Below are 16,038 nucleotides of genomic sequence, written 5' to 3' on the forward strand. Positions count from 1 at the left end.
TAAACAGTTCATACCACTTCAGTGTTGACATCTAATATCATTGATATGGCCAGATTTATAATATAGGACAGGGAAGTTATATATGACGTCAGCTGTGTTAGTGTGTACATGGTGTATTAGTCGTAAAGATGGCATCTAGATCTGCCAGTATTAGGAGGGCACAGGTACCAATGCCTTGTGGTTTTTGTAATGGGAACAAGATACAATGGAAATGTGAGGAATGCGATATATTTATGTGCAATACCTGTAAAGATAAAATCCACGGAAGAATCAAATCTACAAAAGATCATGAAGTGATATCCTTTAAAAATATTAAGGAGGATTCATTTTCTTCTACAGAGGTTTCATCTGATGTCATTTCATCAATTTTCAATTCGTATATAACAACTATACCAGTAAGTAATTTGCAATGCTCAGATGATGATATATTATACATTATTGCAAGCAAAGACCAAGAAAAACTCATTAAGGGAAAAATGCTGAAAGCATCAATACGAACAATGATGTCCCTTGATGAAGCTATTTTTGACATTGCCGTAAACAAACAGGGTGAACTTCTTTTTACTCAACTGTCTCGTGTACCAGAAAGTCCCCTTCGCTTGTTGTTAATGTCTGGAGAGATCCGAACGCTTATAAACCCTAACCCAATGAGATTACTTGCTTTGCATTTGAATAAGGATAATGAATTGGTATGTGGTCTACGTGAACAAGGGCCTCCATTCCCAATTCATGATTTCTCCGTTCGACAAGTTGTTATTTTTGGAAGCGATTACAAAAGAAAAATGACTTTTGAGTTCGACGGAAAGGGAAACAGATTATTTTCACACCCAGCTCGCATCCGTACAGACTCCAAAAATGTAACGTATATTGTTGATTGGATAGCTAGCAACCTGTCAGGAAGAATAGTAGCATTGGATAGAAGTGGTCGTCTGAAATTTAGTTATTGCGGCCCTACCTATTTTAACTTCTTCAAACCATCATCAATTGTTGTCACTCCAAGTGATAATATTGTGCTGTCTGATCAACACAATGACGCTTTACTTGCCTTAAATTCGAGAGGAAATCTCCTGGCAATACAGTTTGTTCATGAACTGAATATCACTACTCCTTGTGCCCTTTGTATAGATAGTGAAGGCTTTTTATTAATTGGCTGCTACCAAGATGAAGGTCAAAGTGGGAAAATTCACGCAGTAAAGTTGACAGAGACCCTCATGTAAGGTATGTTTTTTTTTTAAACCGTTTGTTAAAAAAAGAGGCGCTTGAAACCAAGGGCACATTCAAAACTAATAAGTAAAAAAAAACCAGACAAAACAATGGCAAAAAATAAAAATGAACGAAGAGACAAGCATGTACACAAAACACTACATAGAAACTAGATTGAGCAACTCGAACTCCATCGAAAACCGGAGTAAACTCGTGTAATCCAGAAGGGTAAGCAGTTTGTGCTCCACATGTGTCACCCTTCGTGTTGCCCATGCAGTAAAAATCCGGCGATAAGTCCCATTCGGTGATGTCAAAATCGAGGACAAGATGACGGGATTGTGGTTACAACAGTTGAAACATATTCATAGTCATCTGTGACACAGATGCTCCACAACGGTCAACTAACACCTGATGGCCTCCGTCAAACATTCGAAGGGATGACTTCAACTTTACCATTTGTTAGGTTCGAATCAATTTTTTTCGACTTTTGTTTGTAATCGATTTTAGCATTTAAAATTAGGTATAGCTTAGATAAAAGTAACAGTACAAAAAAAAACGGTACAATACTACATATAAAAGGTAAGTCATCAAAACTTTAGTACACAAAACAAAAAAGAATGAAAAAAGAAAAAAATACATCTTACAAAGTCTATCCGCATTATTTTGCAAAGAATTCAGCTCAAACCGGTGCTAGGACCCGTATTAACTTGCAGTAAGGTGATATTTTCTTGAGATCCGTGTTGAAGGCATCATTGTGACTTTGAGATGAAGAACAGCAACAAAAGCGCTGTTCCTAAGCTTTAAGTGTGTTTTTGCTGTGCATGTACTGTTTTTTGTCATAAACGTATACCCCATATCCACTGGTTTTTATTTTTCTATTCTATTAAAAGAAATTTACAGTACAACTGAAAGATACAAATATTTTTAAAAGTAAAAATAATACTTTAGAAGTTTTGTGCGTCCGAAGCCCTTTTCTTTATTAACCTTCATCCGAATTGCTCAAACCCAAACAGTTGAAAGCCAGGGATTTTTGAATACGGAATTTGAAATTTAAGTTATACGGAATTTAAAATTTAAGTTATACGGAATTTAAAATGTAAGTTATACAAAATTATATTTCGTATGATTGTAAGATGTTTATGTCTGTCTGGCAAGGATAACCTGACATTGGCCCGATTTTCATGGTTGATTTGTCAGCGTCAAGTTTTCGTTGTTATGCCTGTTTCTCAATTCCTATAAGCTTCTTTCTAAAGGTACTTTGTCAACTAAAGTTTATGTATTGACCGATTGTGAGGGAAATATGTCCATCTATCTGGTCATTCCATGGGTAATTGATGGATGATTGACAAATTAAGTTCTGTTTTTTAATTTGTAGTAGAACCATTATCTTAACCATTTTCATCAAAATATTTAAGCGATTGCATCTCGATTTTTACTTGTATTAAACGAGAGTTGCCAAATGTACAAAATTAAGACAATGCATTTAAGCTATTATAAAAACCATATATAGAATGTCCCCAGTTTTTGGTGGGGTTTGTGTTGCTCAGTCTTTAATTTTCTTTGTTGTGTTTTGTGTACCGTTTGTCTTTTCGCCGTTTTCGCATTTTGAGTTCGAATATTTCTTTGGTATCTTTCACCTCTATTTTGAATGCAGAATGTTTTTAAAGGTAATCTGAAAAATGGTAGTTCGTCCATTTGATATACGCAGGGGGTAGGAGGATTTTGGAAATAAATATTCTGGTCTGGTAATAACTGAAAACAGATTATTTTGACCGCGCAAAATAAATAAGTTGTACCAGCAAAAAAGGAAAATGATTTAGAACATACCTCTCTTAAATTATCCGTTTATGAATTTATAAGTTATTATGAAAGTAAGGTTTCAACTCCCTCAGGCAAAGTTATCCTTAGAAAGATTTTGGCTATTATATTTTAATCCTTTTTGGTCATATAGCTCTTCAACTGTTTCGGTTCTTATAAATCCTTGGCTTTCAAATGTTCGGATTTGAGCGTCCCTGATTTAGGTAAATCCAGAAAAGCGTTTCTTACCCAAAAAATTTACAAAGTGTTATTTTCTTTTCTTTTTTTTAATTAAACTGGGTCGATATCGCTGCTGGTGGTCTGACATTCCCAGAGAAGTCTAAACAATTTTGAATTACTGTTGACATAACAATGTTGTAATGGATTAAGATTCACAACATAAACAAAAGTGAAAAATAATAATGTTGAATCAGTGAAATTGTTGAGACAAATCAACCGTAACATTTCAAAAAGTATAAATTAATGTAAAAAAAGAGACCAAAGGGACGTTGAAAACTGTAATATATGTACTATCATTATCACTGAACTAGTATACATATTTGTTTAGGGGCCAGCTGAAGGACGCCTCCGGGTGGGGAGTTTCTCGCTGCATTAAAGACCCATTGGTGGCCTTTAGCTGTTGTCTGCTCTATGGTCGGGTTGTTGTCTCTTTGACACATTCCCCATTTCCATTCTCAATTTTACTAGTATGCAATGCACGTCAAATCAACAACACTTTACTATAATCAACATCCAGAGGCAGAGGACAGCAAGAAAACAAAACGATATATAGGCAACTTTTGACATGCTCCCTGATTTTGAAACTTCAAAGTTTTATTTATAATATGGTATGGATTACATGTTTATCAGTTTATCAACTTGAGATCAGTTGGAGTCCTTAGTATTAATAATTGTATGAACAATAATTCATTTCGTTTCAGGAAGTTGATAGCTGAGGATATTGTGACCTTTACCATATGCCATAGTTTGCTTTGAGTCTCCCTGAGCCAGTAACATGAAGATGCTATGGTTATGTTTTTTTTACTATAATTTTAATGGATGTTGTCACAATATACGCATGTGCACGACGATATCTTCGTTTCTGAAAAAATTGTCACGATCAAAACCAAAAGTTTAAAAAGTCAGATATACTAGTATACAATATTGTTGGCACTTGAAATTTAAATGAGTAAGTGCAAATAAGGCAAGAAAAAATAGTCCGATGGAGGATAAAATGCACTTTTTGCTCATTACCAAAAATCTCGCACTTTTTTTTTGGGGGGGGGGGGGGGGAGGCTTTCTTCATGTACATTTCAACCAGGAAAACCAATTCAATTATCAATTTGTTTTGCTTTCCTCCAATCTCTCATTTTATTCTGGAAAAGCGAGGTGAAAGATATCAAAGTCGAAAACAAACTGACAATGCCATGGCAAAAAAAAAACGATCAAAAGACAAATAATAGTATTCAAAACATAACAAAGGAAACTAAAGACAGATCAACACGAACCTTAACAGAAACCGGGGGTGATATCATGTGCTTTGGAAGGGTACGCAGATCCTGTACCCCATGTATTCCCCGTCGTGGTGCTCACGTTAGTACAAACCCGGTGATAAGTTTAATTCTGTTAGTCACATTTGAGTAGAAGAGGAAGGGATTGTGGTGACGACAATTGGAACATATCTGTGGTCATCTGTGAAACAGATATTCCATAACGGTCAACCAACACATGATGGCGTCCGTAAAATTTTCGAAGGGATGATTTCAACTTCACCACCTGGAACTCTTTGGTTAATATCGTCCTTGAAAGCGGCAACCCTCTATCAAGGAAATCATGATAGGAAATGCAAGCTCTGGAATATCGTATAAAACGGGATATATATACTCCATATGCAGGCGCTGCTGGAATGTGGCTACATAGATATGGCAAGTTTACAATTTGGAAGCTGAAATTATCTCTGTTGTCCTAAAGTTTTATTCTCAGCCGTCCGTCATTGTCAATTTCTAGATGTAAGTTAAGATATGAGGCAAACTTAACTGTATCTGTTGTATCACTTATTTCAAGTTCGATGGGATAGATGCGTTCAACATAGTCACCAAACTTTGAACTATTTAGTGACAGGACATCATCTATATAGTGGAACGTGAAGTTAAAGGATAATACTAGCTTCTTTTAATTCTTTCTAAGAAGCTCCTTATGAATTCAGCGTCAAATGAATAAAGGAGGAAGTCGGCAAGTACCAGAGCACAGTTAGTTCCCATAGGAATACCAATTGTTTGTTGAAAAATACGTCTCCTGCATACGCAACAAATAATTTAAACCAATTTTACAACACATCCAATTTAAAGCTGTTATCACATATCAAGTTCGTTCACTATATTTTGTTCAAGTCAGTGTCTTCTTCGAATAGGAGATACATGACTAGGATAAATCTATCGGCTATCGTCACACAATTTATTTACTGAACTAGACGTTTCAATGATGTAGAAATGACATATAGAATTTGCCTAACATGTTCCATGAATGTTATGAGAGATAAACAATTTGTCAAACCATCTTATTTGTCAGGATGAGTTAAACTTTTAAGTGTGTAAAACGGGTCTCTGAATTGTGTTACTATTTAGAAATAAAGCTTTAAGTTTTCGTACTGTTTTAATTAACCTTGATGTAATTTCTATGAACAATCACAATTTGTACAACCATGAATTTTAATTGTTTTCAATATTTTAATGTTAATTGATATATGTTTTAAAGCTAATAAAGAATATAATTGTGTAATATATCTAAGTTAGTTATCATTTAGGCCTTGCCACCAAGTGGTAAGGCAATGCGGTCAATGTCAAAGCTTGGATACCATCAAGTGAAGGGAGATCATTCCCATCTGTAGGTGTAAATGAAAACTGTTGTAATAGGTTGGTGAAGAATAAAAACAGTTCCATTCTTGCAAGTGGTTCTCCAATACAAAACCTTGGACCTGTAATAAAGATGATTGCTTAAATATATATGTAATAAACATAATGACAGCATGCCCATTCAATAACCTTACTGGTTATAGCAGAAAACACAACAATAGATAAAATTAATGTTTGATGTTAGATTTTCTAAAGGAACCAGTTTAGTCTGCTTTACAAAATGGATGAGTCAAATTAGAATACTGATTTTGGTACTATCGACTAGCTGGGTAACGCCATTGTTGGGAAAAAATACACGGCTTTGCCAGAGTAGCTAAAAAATAATAAATAGAAATTCGTTTTGTAATTGAGGAATATGTCTTTCATTCGTTTGTTTAAAGATGTGTGAACAACTAAACACAACCATATTGAAAGTTCATACAAGACCAGAAAAAATAGTCTGTTGCAAAAAAAAATCTTAATGAAAAGAAATTGAACTACCTTATTATACTAGTAGTATTATAGAAAAAAATACCTATTGAGAAGGGAACAAATGCATCCTTCCTCTGGATTTTGCCATCACTGTCCAGAAATCTCTCTGGCCTGAATGTTTCAGGATCATCCCAATATTTTTCATCAATATGTGCAGAATATAAATTGGCAATGACAATGGAATCTTTAGGAATAAAGTAACCTTGTAGTGTGGCATTTGTCTTTGCCACGTGTGGCAAGGAAAATGTTACTGTAATAAAGAAATAGATGTGTTAAAGGTGAGAAAGTATGATCAGCAACATAGTTTCGAGGTATAAATTGCAAAAATAGTGAAATTATAAGTGTCTGTATCTATAAAAAAAAGCTCATCATTGATACCAGGCTTATAATTATGTACGCCAGACATGCGTTTCGTCTACAACTGACTCATTGGTGACCCCCGAATAAAACAAGTTAAAAGGTCAAATAAAGTACGTAGTTGGAGAGCATTGAGGACTCAACATTCCGAAAGGTTTTGCTACATACAGCTAAGGTAATATATTCCTGGGGTAGAGAATCAATTCAAAGTTGTGTAGACAGCAAGTTTATAAATATGACCATATCAATGGTAATTCAGGTCAATACTAGTAATCTATTCCTGGGATGGAAGATTCTTATTAATTCGAACAATGTAATATGTGCTGGTAGTTCAATTGAATAAATCTTCTGTTTCGTCCTATACTTAATTCCGTGCTAACATAACAATTCTTTCGAAAAAGGAAACCAATGTATTTGAGTAAACATGCACATCTTAGGACTTGAAATAATGAAAACTTTCAATGAGTCCAAGACTTATTAAATTGTGGCCACGCGTTAAGGCGGCTTCATAAATGGCCGTTGTCGAAGATTACAACGTTTATAGAATTTAGAAATTTTTTTTAAAGCATTTCAAAAAACGTAAAAGGATTCTTAAATCAGTTCTAAAATTAATATTGTACAACTTACTATCGAATTGAGAATGACAGAAGAGCAGGAAATACTTTTAATAAATGAATAACTGTAAACGTGGATATTTTTCGTGAGTTGTTAGTTTCGTGCATCCAACAACAAACGGCCCGCCATGCTATTACTGTTGCTTTCAACAAACTATTCGCGATATTTTCGCGCATTTTATGACCGCAAAATATACGAAAATAAACCCCGCTCTAAATTTCCCCTTTTAATTAATTGTCTAATTTAGGAAAATATTTAAAACACGCCACAATTATAAAATGTTCATGACAATCCTTTGAATTGTTTATACTTTTCTGTTATAAATTACATGTATATGTTGTTGATATACCTTAGTCCTATAAGCTGTATTGTTTTTGATTTGAAACAAACTAAACTAAGTCTGTTATAATTACAATTTCCACATTTACAGTAATAGTTTCAAGGTTCGATCAACTTAAATTTTTGAGTTGGAACAAAATATTGCAAGGGGAATATATTATATGTGAAATGTGTATGATTAAATTCACCAATGATTTAGTAATTTGATATCAATTTAAGATTGTTGAACAACTAAGCATTCATGTATGATATTAAAAGTAATATGGTATAAGCTACATACATGTATTTCCTATTCTTTGGATTTCCAGTAAGGTGGCCTCTAGAAAAGGGAGGTTAACCTTGTCTGACAGTTTTACTCTTCGGTTTGTTCCTACAACCTGGGTAAATACATAATTATATTAAACACAATGTGAATACAGATTAATACCTGATTTTGTATAACACATACTAGTAGAAGAGAAAGTTTTATTGTGACATGTAGACATCTTATACGTTCAGATATTTCACATACAATCTTTTATGGTAATATTCTATACAAAGCACAAAAATGTCGTCATTCACCTCAAAAGCTAACCAAACCTTTAAACAGACTTATTCAGAAGGGATATAGTCACGATACTGTTGTAAGGTCATTAAAGATGGCATATTTTGGTATTAATACGGATCACTCATAGGATCTTTGCATCGGAAATAAACACATTTATTCTAAATCCAGTTGTTGGCATGATACGGGTTATGTTCTCCTCATATATTTTATGATGGTATGATATTAAACCCCTAACGGGAGGGATTGTGCTTGATTTTCTCATGATGAAGACATAACTTTTCAATAGTTTAATTGAGGTCTGGAGCTGGTATGTCAGTAACTGCTAGTAGTCCTTTGTTTATTTAATTAAACGACGTGTTTTAAAGCTAACCAAACCTTTAAACAGACTTATTCAGAAGGGATATAGTTACGATACTGTTGTAATGTCATTAAAGATGGCATATTTTGGTATTAATACGGATTCACTCATAGGATCTTTGCATCGGAAATAAACACATTTATTCTAAATCCAGTTGTTGGCATGATACGGGTTATGTTCTCCTCATATATTTTATGATGGTATGATATTAAACCCCTAACGGGAGGGATTGTGCTTGATTTTCTTATGATGAAGACATAACTTTTCAATAGTTTAATTGAGGTCTGGAGCTGGTATGTCAGTAACTGCTAGTAGTCCTTTGTTTATTTATGCATCATTGTCATTTTGCTTAGTTTCTTTTGTTACCTATTCTGACATCGGACACGGACTTCTTTTAAACTGAGTTTAACTGTGCGTATTTATGTGTGTTTGTTTATTCTACATTGGCTAGAGGTATAGGGGAGGGTTGAGATCTCACAAAACATGCTTAACCCCGCCGTATTTTTGCGCCTGTCCCACGTCAGGAGCCTCTGGCCTTTGTTAGTCTTATATGTTTTTTAAATTTTATTTCATTCAATTTATATGTTTCGGAGTTTATTGTGACGTCCATTATCGCTGAACGAGTAGACATTTTTGTTTAGGAGCCAGCTGAAGCCCGCCTCAGGGTGCACGGTTTTCTCGCTGTGTTGAAGACCCATTGGTGGCCTTGGGTTGTTTTCTATTTTTTGGTCTGATTGTTGTCTCTTTGACACATTTCCCATTTCTATTCTCAATTCTATTTGTAAAAAAAAATCATTCTAATTAAAAAATGCAAATCTGTTATGTTGTTGGTATTCTCTGAATTATATAAGCTTCTGTAGAGTAGTGATGATAAGTGTGTTTTAACATTTACACACCTTGTCGATTTCTGCCTGACATTTTCTTTGTATATCTGGGTATCTTATCATATACAGCAAGGACCAGTCCAAGCTGGTACCTGTTGTTTCTCCTCCTGCCAGGAACAAATCAACTATCACTTTGTAAATGTTAGCCTCTGAAGAAGACAAAAAAGATATCAAAATGAATAAAGTTAAAGAAGCAAAAACTCATCAAAGATGCAGGCTTATAAAGTTGAAGGCAAGGCAACCCACAATCCTAATCTATGGGATAAAGTTTGAAATTTCGTTGATGCATTACTCGAGTTTTGTTCTAGTCTTATGCTTTACTGGGTATAATGTGGATAGCAAACCAACGATCTAAATGTCTTCTTTTTGAAACAATGTAAGATACATAATAAAGAAGTTAAGTTCAAGGAATTAAAACATTGAATTTAAATGGGCCATGATATTCTCCACAGATTTTAAACAAACTAGTGCAATAACCTTAAAATAATTTCTAATGTGGCAGGAAAATGCTGATTACAGTAGAAGATCTGACATAATTAAAAGACGTGTTTTCAGGGTAAAGAAGTAACTGCTCTGGACTTATGACTAATTTATGAAAAATATCTTCAATTTATGATCATTTTTGGAGTGAAAGCAAACTTAAATGTGATGCTGTACCAAAGTCTGTTACTGCCTTGCTTTTATTTTCACACTTACCTGTAAATATTTCTGGTTCTGATTCGTCCATTGACACTTTATGATATAAATCAATAAAATCCCTGATGTTATTACTGTCAAATGTATCTTCATGTTCTTTGATCGTCCTAGCTAAATATCTTTTTACTTTCTCTATTGCCGCGCTTCTCCTCCGGATTAACTGTAAGAACAATATTGATCATGGAAATTAAACGCCACTGTTTGTTGATAGTATAAGACCGAGAATAGGTAACGCCCTAGTGGTCATTGTACAGAACTATACCTATAGTTAGATTACAACGCATATTGTGCCGCCTGGCAGAAGTTCCCCTGGAACTATGTTTTCCACAATACCATAATTTCTGTTCCTGTTGGAACAAATATTCTATACCAATATGTGTTCCAGTGGAAAAAATATTCCAGAATGTATCTTCCATTTGGAACTAATATTATGGAGGAAATTCTATTTCAAGACATATCAGCATATGATTTGTTTAGATATTTGATGCAGATTGTTTTTCCATGTATTGTTGGCCAAGTTTTTTGTATGCCATTATAACTGAAAATGTCTTGCATCAATTAAGTTTGAAAAGTAAAATACGCTTCCTTTGAACTACTTTGCAGAACCTACCATATACTTTATTTTGTGAATTGTTCTCGTCTTGAAACTCATGAAATATTTTACACTGGACGCTAAGAAAACGCCAATAATATACAAACACGGTGTTATATACATATCTTATACAAAAGACATAATGTTATGACTGAAACTTATGTTCCCATACTATGCTAACAATATTGATATATTATTATCTAGACATAAATCTTTAACTATCACGTTTAAAAAAAAAACTTGTAGTGGTAATATTATCAAGATTTAAAAGCATTTTTGATAAACCAGGAAAAAGTCAATCTTGTAACATATCTGGTTTAGCAACTTCAAGGAAAAAAATCCAGCATAAAAATTATGAACCCTCTCATTTCTGACAAAAAAATTAATTGATCCCTCCCTCTCCCACAACTCGAATGTTTTCGTGAATGTTACCGCGAAACTAAATGATTAATGTCTTCTTGACAAAAAAGACAGCAGGGATGCATATATATGATTTTCCTCACCCTTAAACAACTTATTTTAAATGTAACAGGTACTTACCTCTCTACCTGAGGGGAAGAGTCTGGTAATTGGAAAGAAATTTTCCTTTGCAAATGGAGCGTTTAAACGAAATATTTCTTCCAAAACGCCTGTCAGTTCTGTGAACCTGGAATTTTCATAACTGAATCTGAAACAAAAAAAAGCAGCGTATTTAATACATGATGGTATTATGTTTTCTAGGTTTCTATTTACACTATCATGAAAAAAACTAACGAAAAGAATATATAGCATCAAAATACATATTTCAGCCAAGCAGCGGAAGGCAATAATGTCCATCACTTCGCTTTACTGACGATGGACTAAATAAATATGGTCCGTTCCTATTCAAACTATTATGAGGGGATAACACGCTTTTGGAGATGTGGAAACTAGAGGGGTAAAAAAGTGGGGATGTGGGAAATAGGGGGTAAAAAATGGGATCTGGAAAAAATAGGAAAAAAGTGGGAAGTGGGAAAAATTTCAAAAAAATCAGGATTTTGAGAATGTGCGAATCAATAATTCTAATAAAAACCAATCAAAGGCAACGAGATAAATGTATGGACCAATTAAAACAGACGTATTGAAGATAACCGAACACAAAGAAAAAGCTCCCTTTACTGTAAACAAATTTCAAAAACAACGTTATACCTGAATAATTGTTGCTTAGGTCTATAAGTGTTGTTGAACAAATACAATTTATATGTTTACCTCTCTCCAAACATGACACTACAAATAATATTAGTTGCAGCTGACAAGAGGAGTGGTTTGACTCGAATCGGTTCCCCATTGCTGGCCTTTAAGGTATCAGAGACTACATCAATCTCTTCTACAATTTGTTCCTCCAAAGATTTCTTCCCCACTCCAAAATCTCTCAATGCTTGGAGAGTAAAACGCCGCAGAGTTTTCCAGTTATGGTCACTGTTGTATGTTATACCTATAACACGAGAATACATGAAGGGAAAAAATTAAGTCATTGTAGGAATTTTTCATATAGAGGTATTTAAATATCCATCTGATATGAATTTGTCGTAAAAATGCATATAGGACTAAATACAAAACTTTTAATTGGTAAGCTGAGATCTAAATTATTAATTTATTAGTTGTGATATATTAACTGTTGATGCTGCCTTTAAAGCTATTTGATATAGAGGCTACTTTATTAGCTTTTTAACAAACCCTGTATCATAGATACTTAATCGCGTATCTTTTATCACACCCCTGTTTAGTATGCATGTACTTCTAGAGTTAACAAATTTAAAAGTAATAATTCATGTTATTATACGTCACGTTAAAATGCCAGATTTTGATTGGTTAACACGAGGGAGATAATTTACTCTATCCCATGGCTCAGCGGGAGACAATTTTTTAAATGTCACCCTCTCGTGCAGACCAATCCAAATCGGTAATTTAAAAGACAATGAATTGAATTTACATCAATAATTTAAAGACAATGTTCAAGTGCTACGTTTTGGCCAAATAACTTTGTCATAGACTGTGAAAACAAAAGATACATCTTGCTTCGCTTTTGTTGCTTTTTCTAATAACTGTAATATTGTTATGTACATGAAGTCATAGTAAATTATTTTCAATTAAAATTTTAAAAGACAGTAATGGCAGAACATTGAGTATTAATAATGAATTAAATAACACATACCTGAGAGGGTGATAGAGCAGATTGTTGCCCCTCGAAAAAACATTGTCGACCTTCGCATTGTTGATAATGTTTTCTCGGGGTAACAATCTGCTTTATATACTTAGTAGTAAATACAAGTATATTGTATGTGTAATACAATCGATGGCAATCATGCTGTATTAGCCAACCGTGATAATATCGATATCAGTCACGGTTGCAAAGGCTTTATCAAACCCCTAATCAGTATGACGTCACGTAATCGATATCAGTCACGGTTACAAGGGCTCTATCAAACCCCTTATATATGTTTTACGTCATGTCACGTAAAAAAAATCTAAATTAGTTGTACGTGAGGTACATGTATATAATAAAGTGTGAATGATATGGCTTTTTCAATAGCACATTCTGTATCAACCCTCAACCAATATAATCCCTCGAGCAGAGCTCTTGGGATTATATTGGTGTCTCGGGTTGATACAGTTGTGATATTGAAAAAGCCATATGATATTCTCTATTTATCATATACTTGTATAAAATATTACTAAAATTTTACAGTTCAATAACATTTAAAAATATTAAAAGGCTATGAAAGGATTACTAGGTTTATTGATCAGATTCCTAAGAATTTCCTCAGCGGGCTAATAAAGGAACCTTTATTGACTGCTTCCGGAATGTTATCACATACCTTTCCGTTAATTTCCGTGACGTTTATCACATGCAACTTCGTGCATTTCCGGAAATTTGTTCGAAAACGGCAACACAGTGCGGAAAACCGCAAGTGATTTAAGACTTTTTACAAAATGGTTGAGGAGCAAATTTCAACCTAAGAACATGATAATTGTTGTGACAAGATGAATAAAATGCTTGTAATATCAATAAAAACAACTAAAGTTAAGAAATTTGTATTTGGTTGTCTGTAAATTATTACCTAAAAATTCATGGAAAGACAAAATTTTAATTAATAGTTCTTGTCTGTATTTCTTCTGTTGAAGTATATGATAAAAAGATAATTACATGTCATTTATCATATCAGACCCTTTATCGGCCCTCGTTCATGATATCAGCCCTCGAGCCCGGCTGCGGCTCTTGGGCTGATATCATGACCTAGGGCCGATAAAGGGTCTGATATGAAAAATGCCATGTAATAATCTACACCTATCACCCTCTCAGCTATGTGTTATTTATATAATTTATATAATAAATTCAAAAATACACGGTAAAATTTCAATTGCATGATGTATCAACCCTCAATCGATATCACACCTCTAGCTGATATTGATCTTCTAGCATGTGAGATATATTTTTTCATGTATCATTTTCTATGTAAAACAAACAATAAAAATATCATATCAAACACAATTGTGTGCTTAACTCAGTTTTGTCTAAAGCGTGGAAATATTCTGCATATTTATTAGCTATTTTATTTGATTTTTTATTTTCATAGAAAGATGCTATTTTGGAATCATGAAAGTAATAGTGTATATAAACATTCTTTAAATGTGTGTCAATCCAAATTTTTATATCAAATCATTCCTTATTATAATATTTGTAAATATGTTCATGACCAGGAAACTGCGTATATTTCATTCCGCATTTTAATAGAAAAAAAACTGGTAATTAATAACGATAAGTGTACCACTTTTGGGTACGAAGACTATCCGGACTGCATCTCAAAGTATTCAAAAATGCAGACCCCTCTCCTCATACAGTAAATTATAAACAGGGGATATGTATTTGTATTCCTCTCTATGTCTACAATTAAAGATTTGTGTTCATGTTGTGTATGCGTTCCCAACTGTCAGTCAATATATATCTTTTCAAGCCTGTATGTCACACAAAAGTTTATATAAGAGATATTCATACAAGTTTCAATATAAATATGAGCTAGATGTAATCACCTGTGGTAAAATGTCCTGAGTGTATTCTTTACCCCCACCTACTCACTCACATAAATGACGGATGAGGTAGTCATTTCGTATATATTGCCTGTCTTCATATATATACATGTAACAATAAGATCATAGATTAGAAATTGCAATTAAATACCCTCCTTTTTACATACCTGTACCCTTTGACACACCAATGAGTGGAGCAAACAGTTGGGGTCGGTCAGTGAATACAGCTGCCTGTTTAACAAACGCTTCATGTATCGCATCATATCCGTTTAGAAACACAATTTTAGTCGAACCGCAGTATAAACGATAAACACTTCCATACTGTTTAGATAACTCTGTTAAGCGTTTATATCCCAACGGATCCTTTTTGAACAGTATTTTGTTTCCAAAAATAGGACACGGTGGTGGCCCAGGTGGCAATTTTGACCGTGTATGCCATCCCTTAATGTAATTATATATAATGTAGGTCAGTATAGCTATCAATCCATAAACAAGATAAGTAGTTGATGAACAACAATCCATTTTGTACCATATGTTACTGATCACAATATAACACGAATATGATACTAAAAGTACACGATTTTTACTAAATATAACATCTAGGGTCTGTTCCTATGTCTATAAATCTCAAACACTTGAAAAGATCGTATTTATTCATACAAGTAGATATTGTGTATGAAGGTAAATTAATGACATTAATGACTTGATCCGTGTTGACCTTGCCTCGTATGAAATGTGATGCAAACCCATGCGCTATTATAGTGTCAATACATTGACCGTGATGACCGAATTTGGTAATGATATGGAAATATGAAACCATAAATTATGCAGTGTGTATCAGAATTACTGACTGAAAAAGGAGGCGAAAGATACCAAAGGGATATTCAAACTCACAAAACAAACTGACAATGTCATGGAAAAAACGAAACACGACAAAAACACAAACAGTACACAAAACACAGCATAGAAAACAAAGAAAGACTGAGTAACACGAACCCCACCAATAACCGGGGGTGATCTCAGGAGCTCCGAAAGGGTAAGCAGATTCTGCTCCACATGTGGCATTGTATGTCCATTTTTTAAACCATTTTCCTAAAAAGTTGTGTAAATAAGTTCCTCAAAATCTTGCCAAGTTGATGAAGGTCATAAATTTAATTTATTTTTTTTCTTTGTAAAAGCTGCCATTAGTGTAACTGGTACTGCTTCCCCTTCAGCGAGCC

General features: G+C 33.9%; 2 protein-coding genes across 2 annotated transcripts; one reads left to right on the forward strand and one right to left on the reverse strand.

Annotated features, from left to right (window-relative positions):
* Nucleotides 1-90: 90 nt before the first annotated feature.
* LOC127710842 (uncharacterized) lies at nucleotides 91-5,780 on the forward strand. The gene is made up of 2 exons (XM_052216799.1): nucleotides 91-1,218; nucleotides 3,942-5,780. The coding sequence occupies exon 1, from the start codon at nucleotides 129-131 to the stop codon at nucleotides 1,215-1,217; it is 1,089 nt and encodes a 362-aa protein (XP_052072759.1). The 5' UTR covers nucleotides 91-128; the 3' UTR covers nucleotide 1,218; nucleotides 3,942-5,780.
* Nucleotides 5,634-15,567, reverse strand: LOC127710841 (cytochrome P450 2B5-like). Its single transcript, XM_052216798.1, has 8 exons — nucleotides 14,986-15,567; nucleotides 11,999-12,224; nucleotides 11,312-11,438; nucleotides 10,180-10,339; nucleotides 9,496-9,632; nucleotides 7,975-8,071; nucleotides 6,427-6,633; nucleotides 5,634-5,974 (listed from the first exon to the last, which is right to left on the reverse strand). The coding sequence occupies exons 1-8, from the start codon at nucleotides 15,338-15,340 to the stop codon at nucleotides 5,796-5,798; spliced, it is 1,488 nt and encodes a 495-aa protein (XP_052072758.1). The 5' UTR covers nucleotides 15,341-15,567; the 3' UTR covers nucleotides 5,634-5,795.
* Between the last annotated feature and the right edge of the window lie 471 nt (nucleotides 15,568-16,038).

This window comes from Mytilus californianus, unplaced genomic scaffold, assembly GCF_021869535.1.
Source record: "Mytilus californianus isolate M0D057914Y unplaced genomic scaffold, xbMytCali1.0.p SCAF_8, whole genome shotgun sequence".
Classification (NCBI taxonomy): Eukaryota; Metazoa; Mollusca; class Bivalvia; order Mytilida; family Mytilidae; genus Mytilus; species Mytilus californianus.

Excerpts from the sequence above, each read along its gene's own strand:
- LOC127710842 (XM_052216799.1), top strand. The coding sequence starts at position 129 with ATGGCATCTAGATCTGCCAGTATTAGGAGGGCACAGGTACCAATGCCT.
- LOC127710841 (XM_052216798.1), bottom strand. The coding sequence starts at position 15,340 with ATGGATTGTTGTTCATCAACTACTTATCTTGTTTATGGATTGATAGCT. Across the intron at positions 12,225-14,985 it reads TGGTGTGTCAAAGGGTACAG|GTATAACATACAACAGTGAC; the intron begins GTATGTAAAAAG and ends CTCGTGTTATAG. Across the intron at positions 6,634-7,974 it reads CCAAAGAATAGGAAATACAT|TAACATTTTCCTTGCCACAC; the intron begins GTATGTAGCTTA and ends TCTTTATTACAG.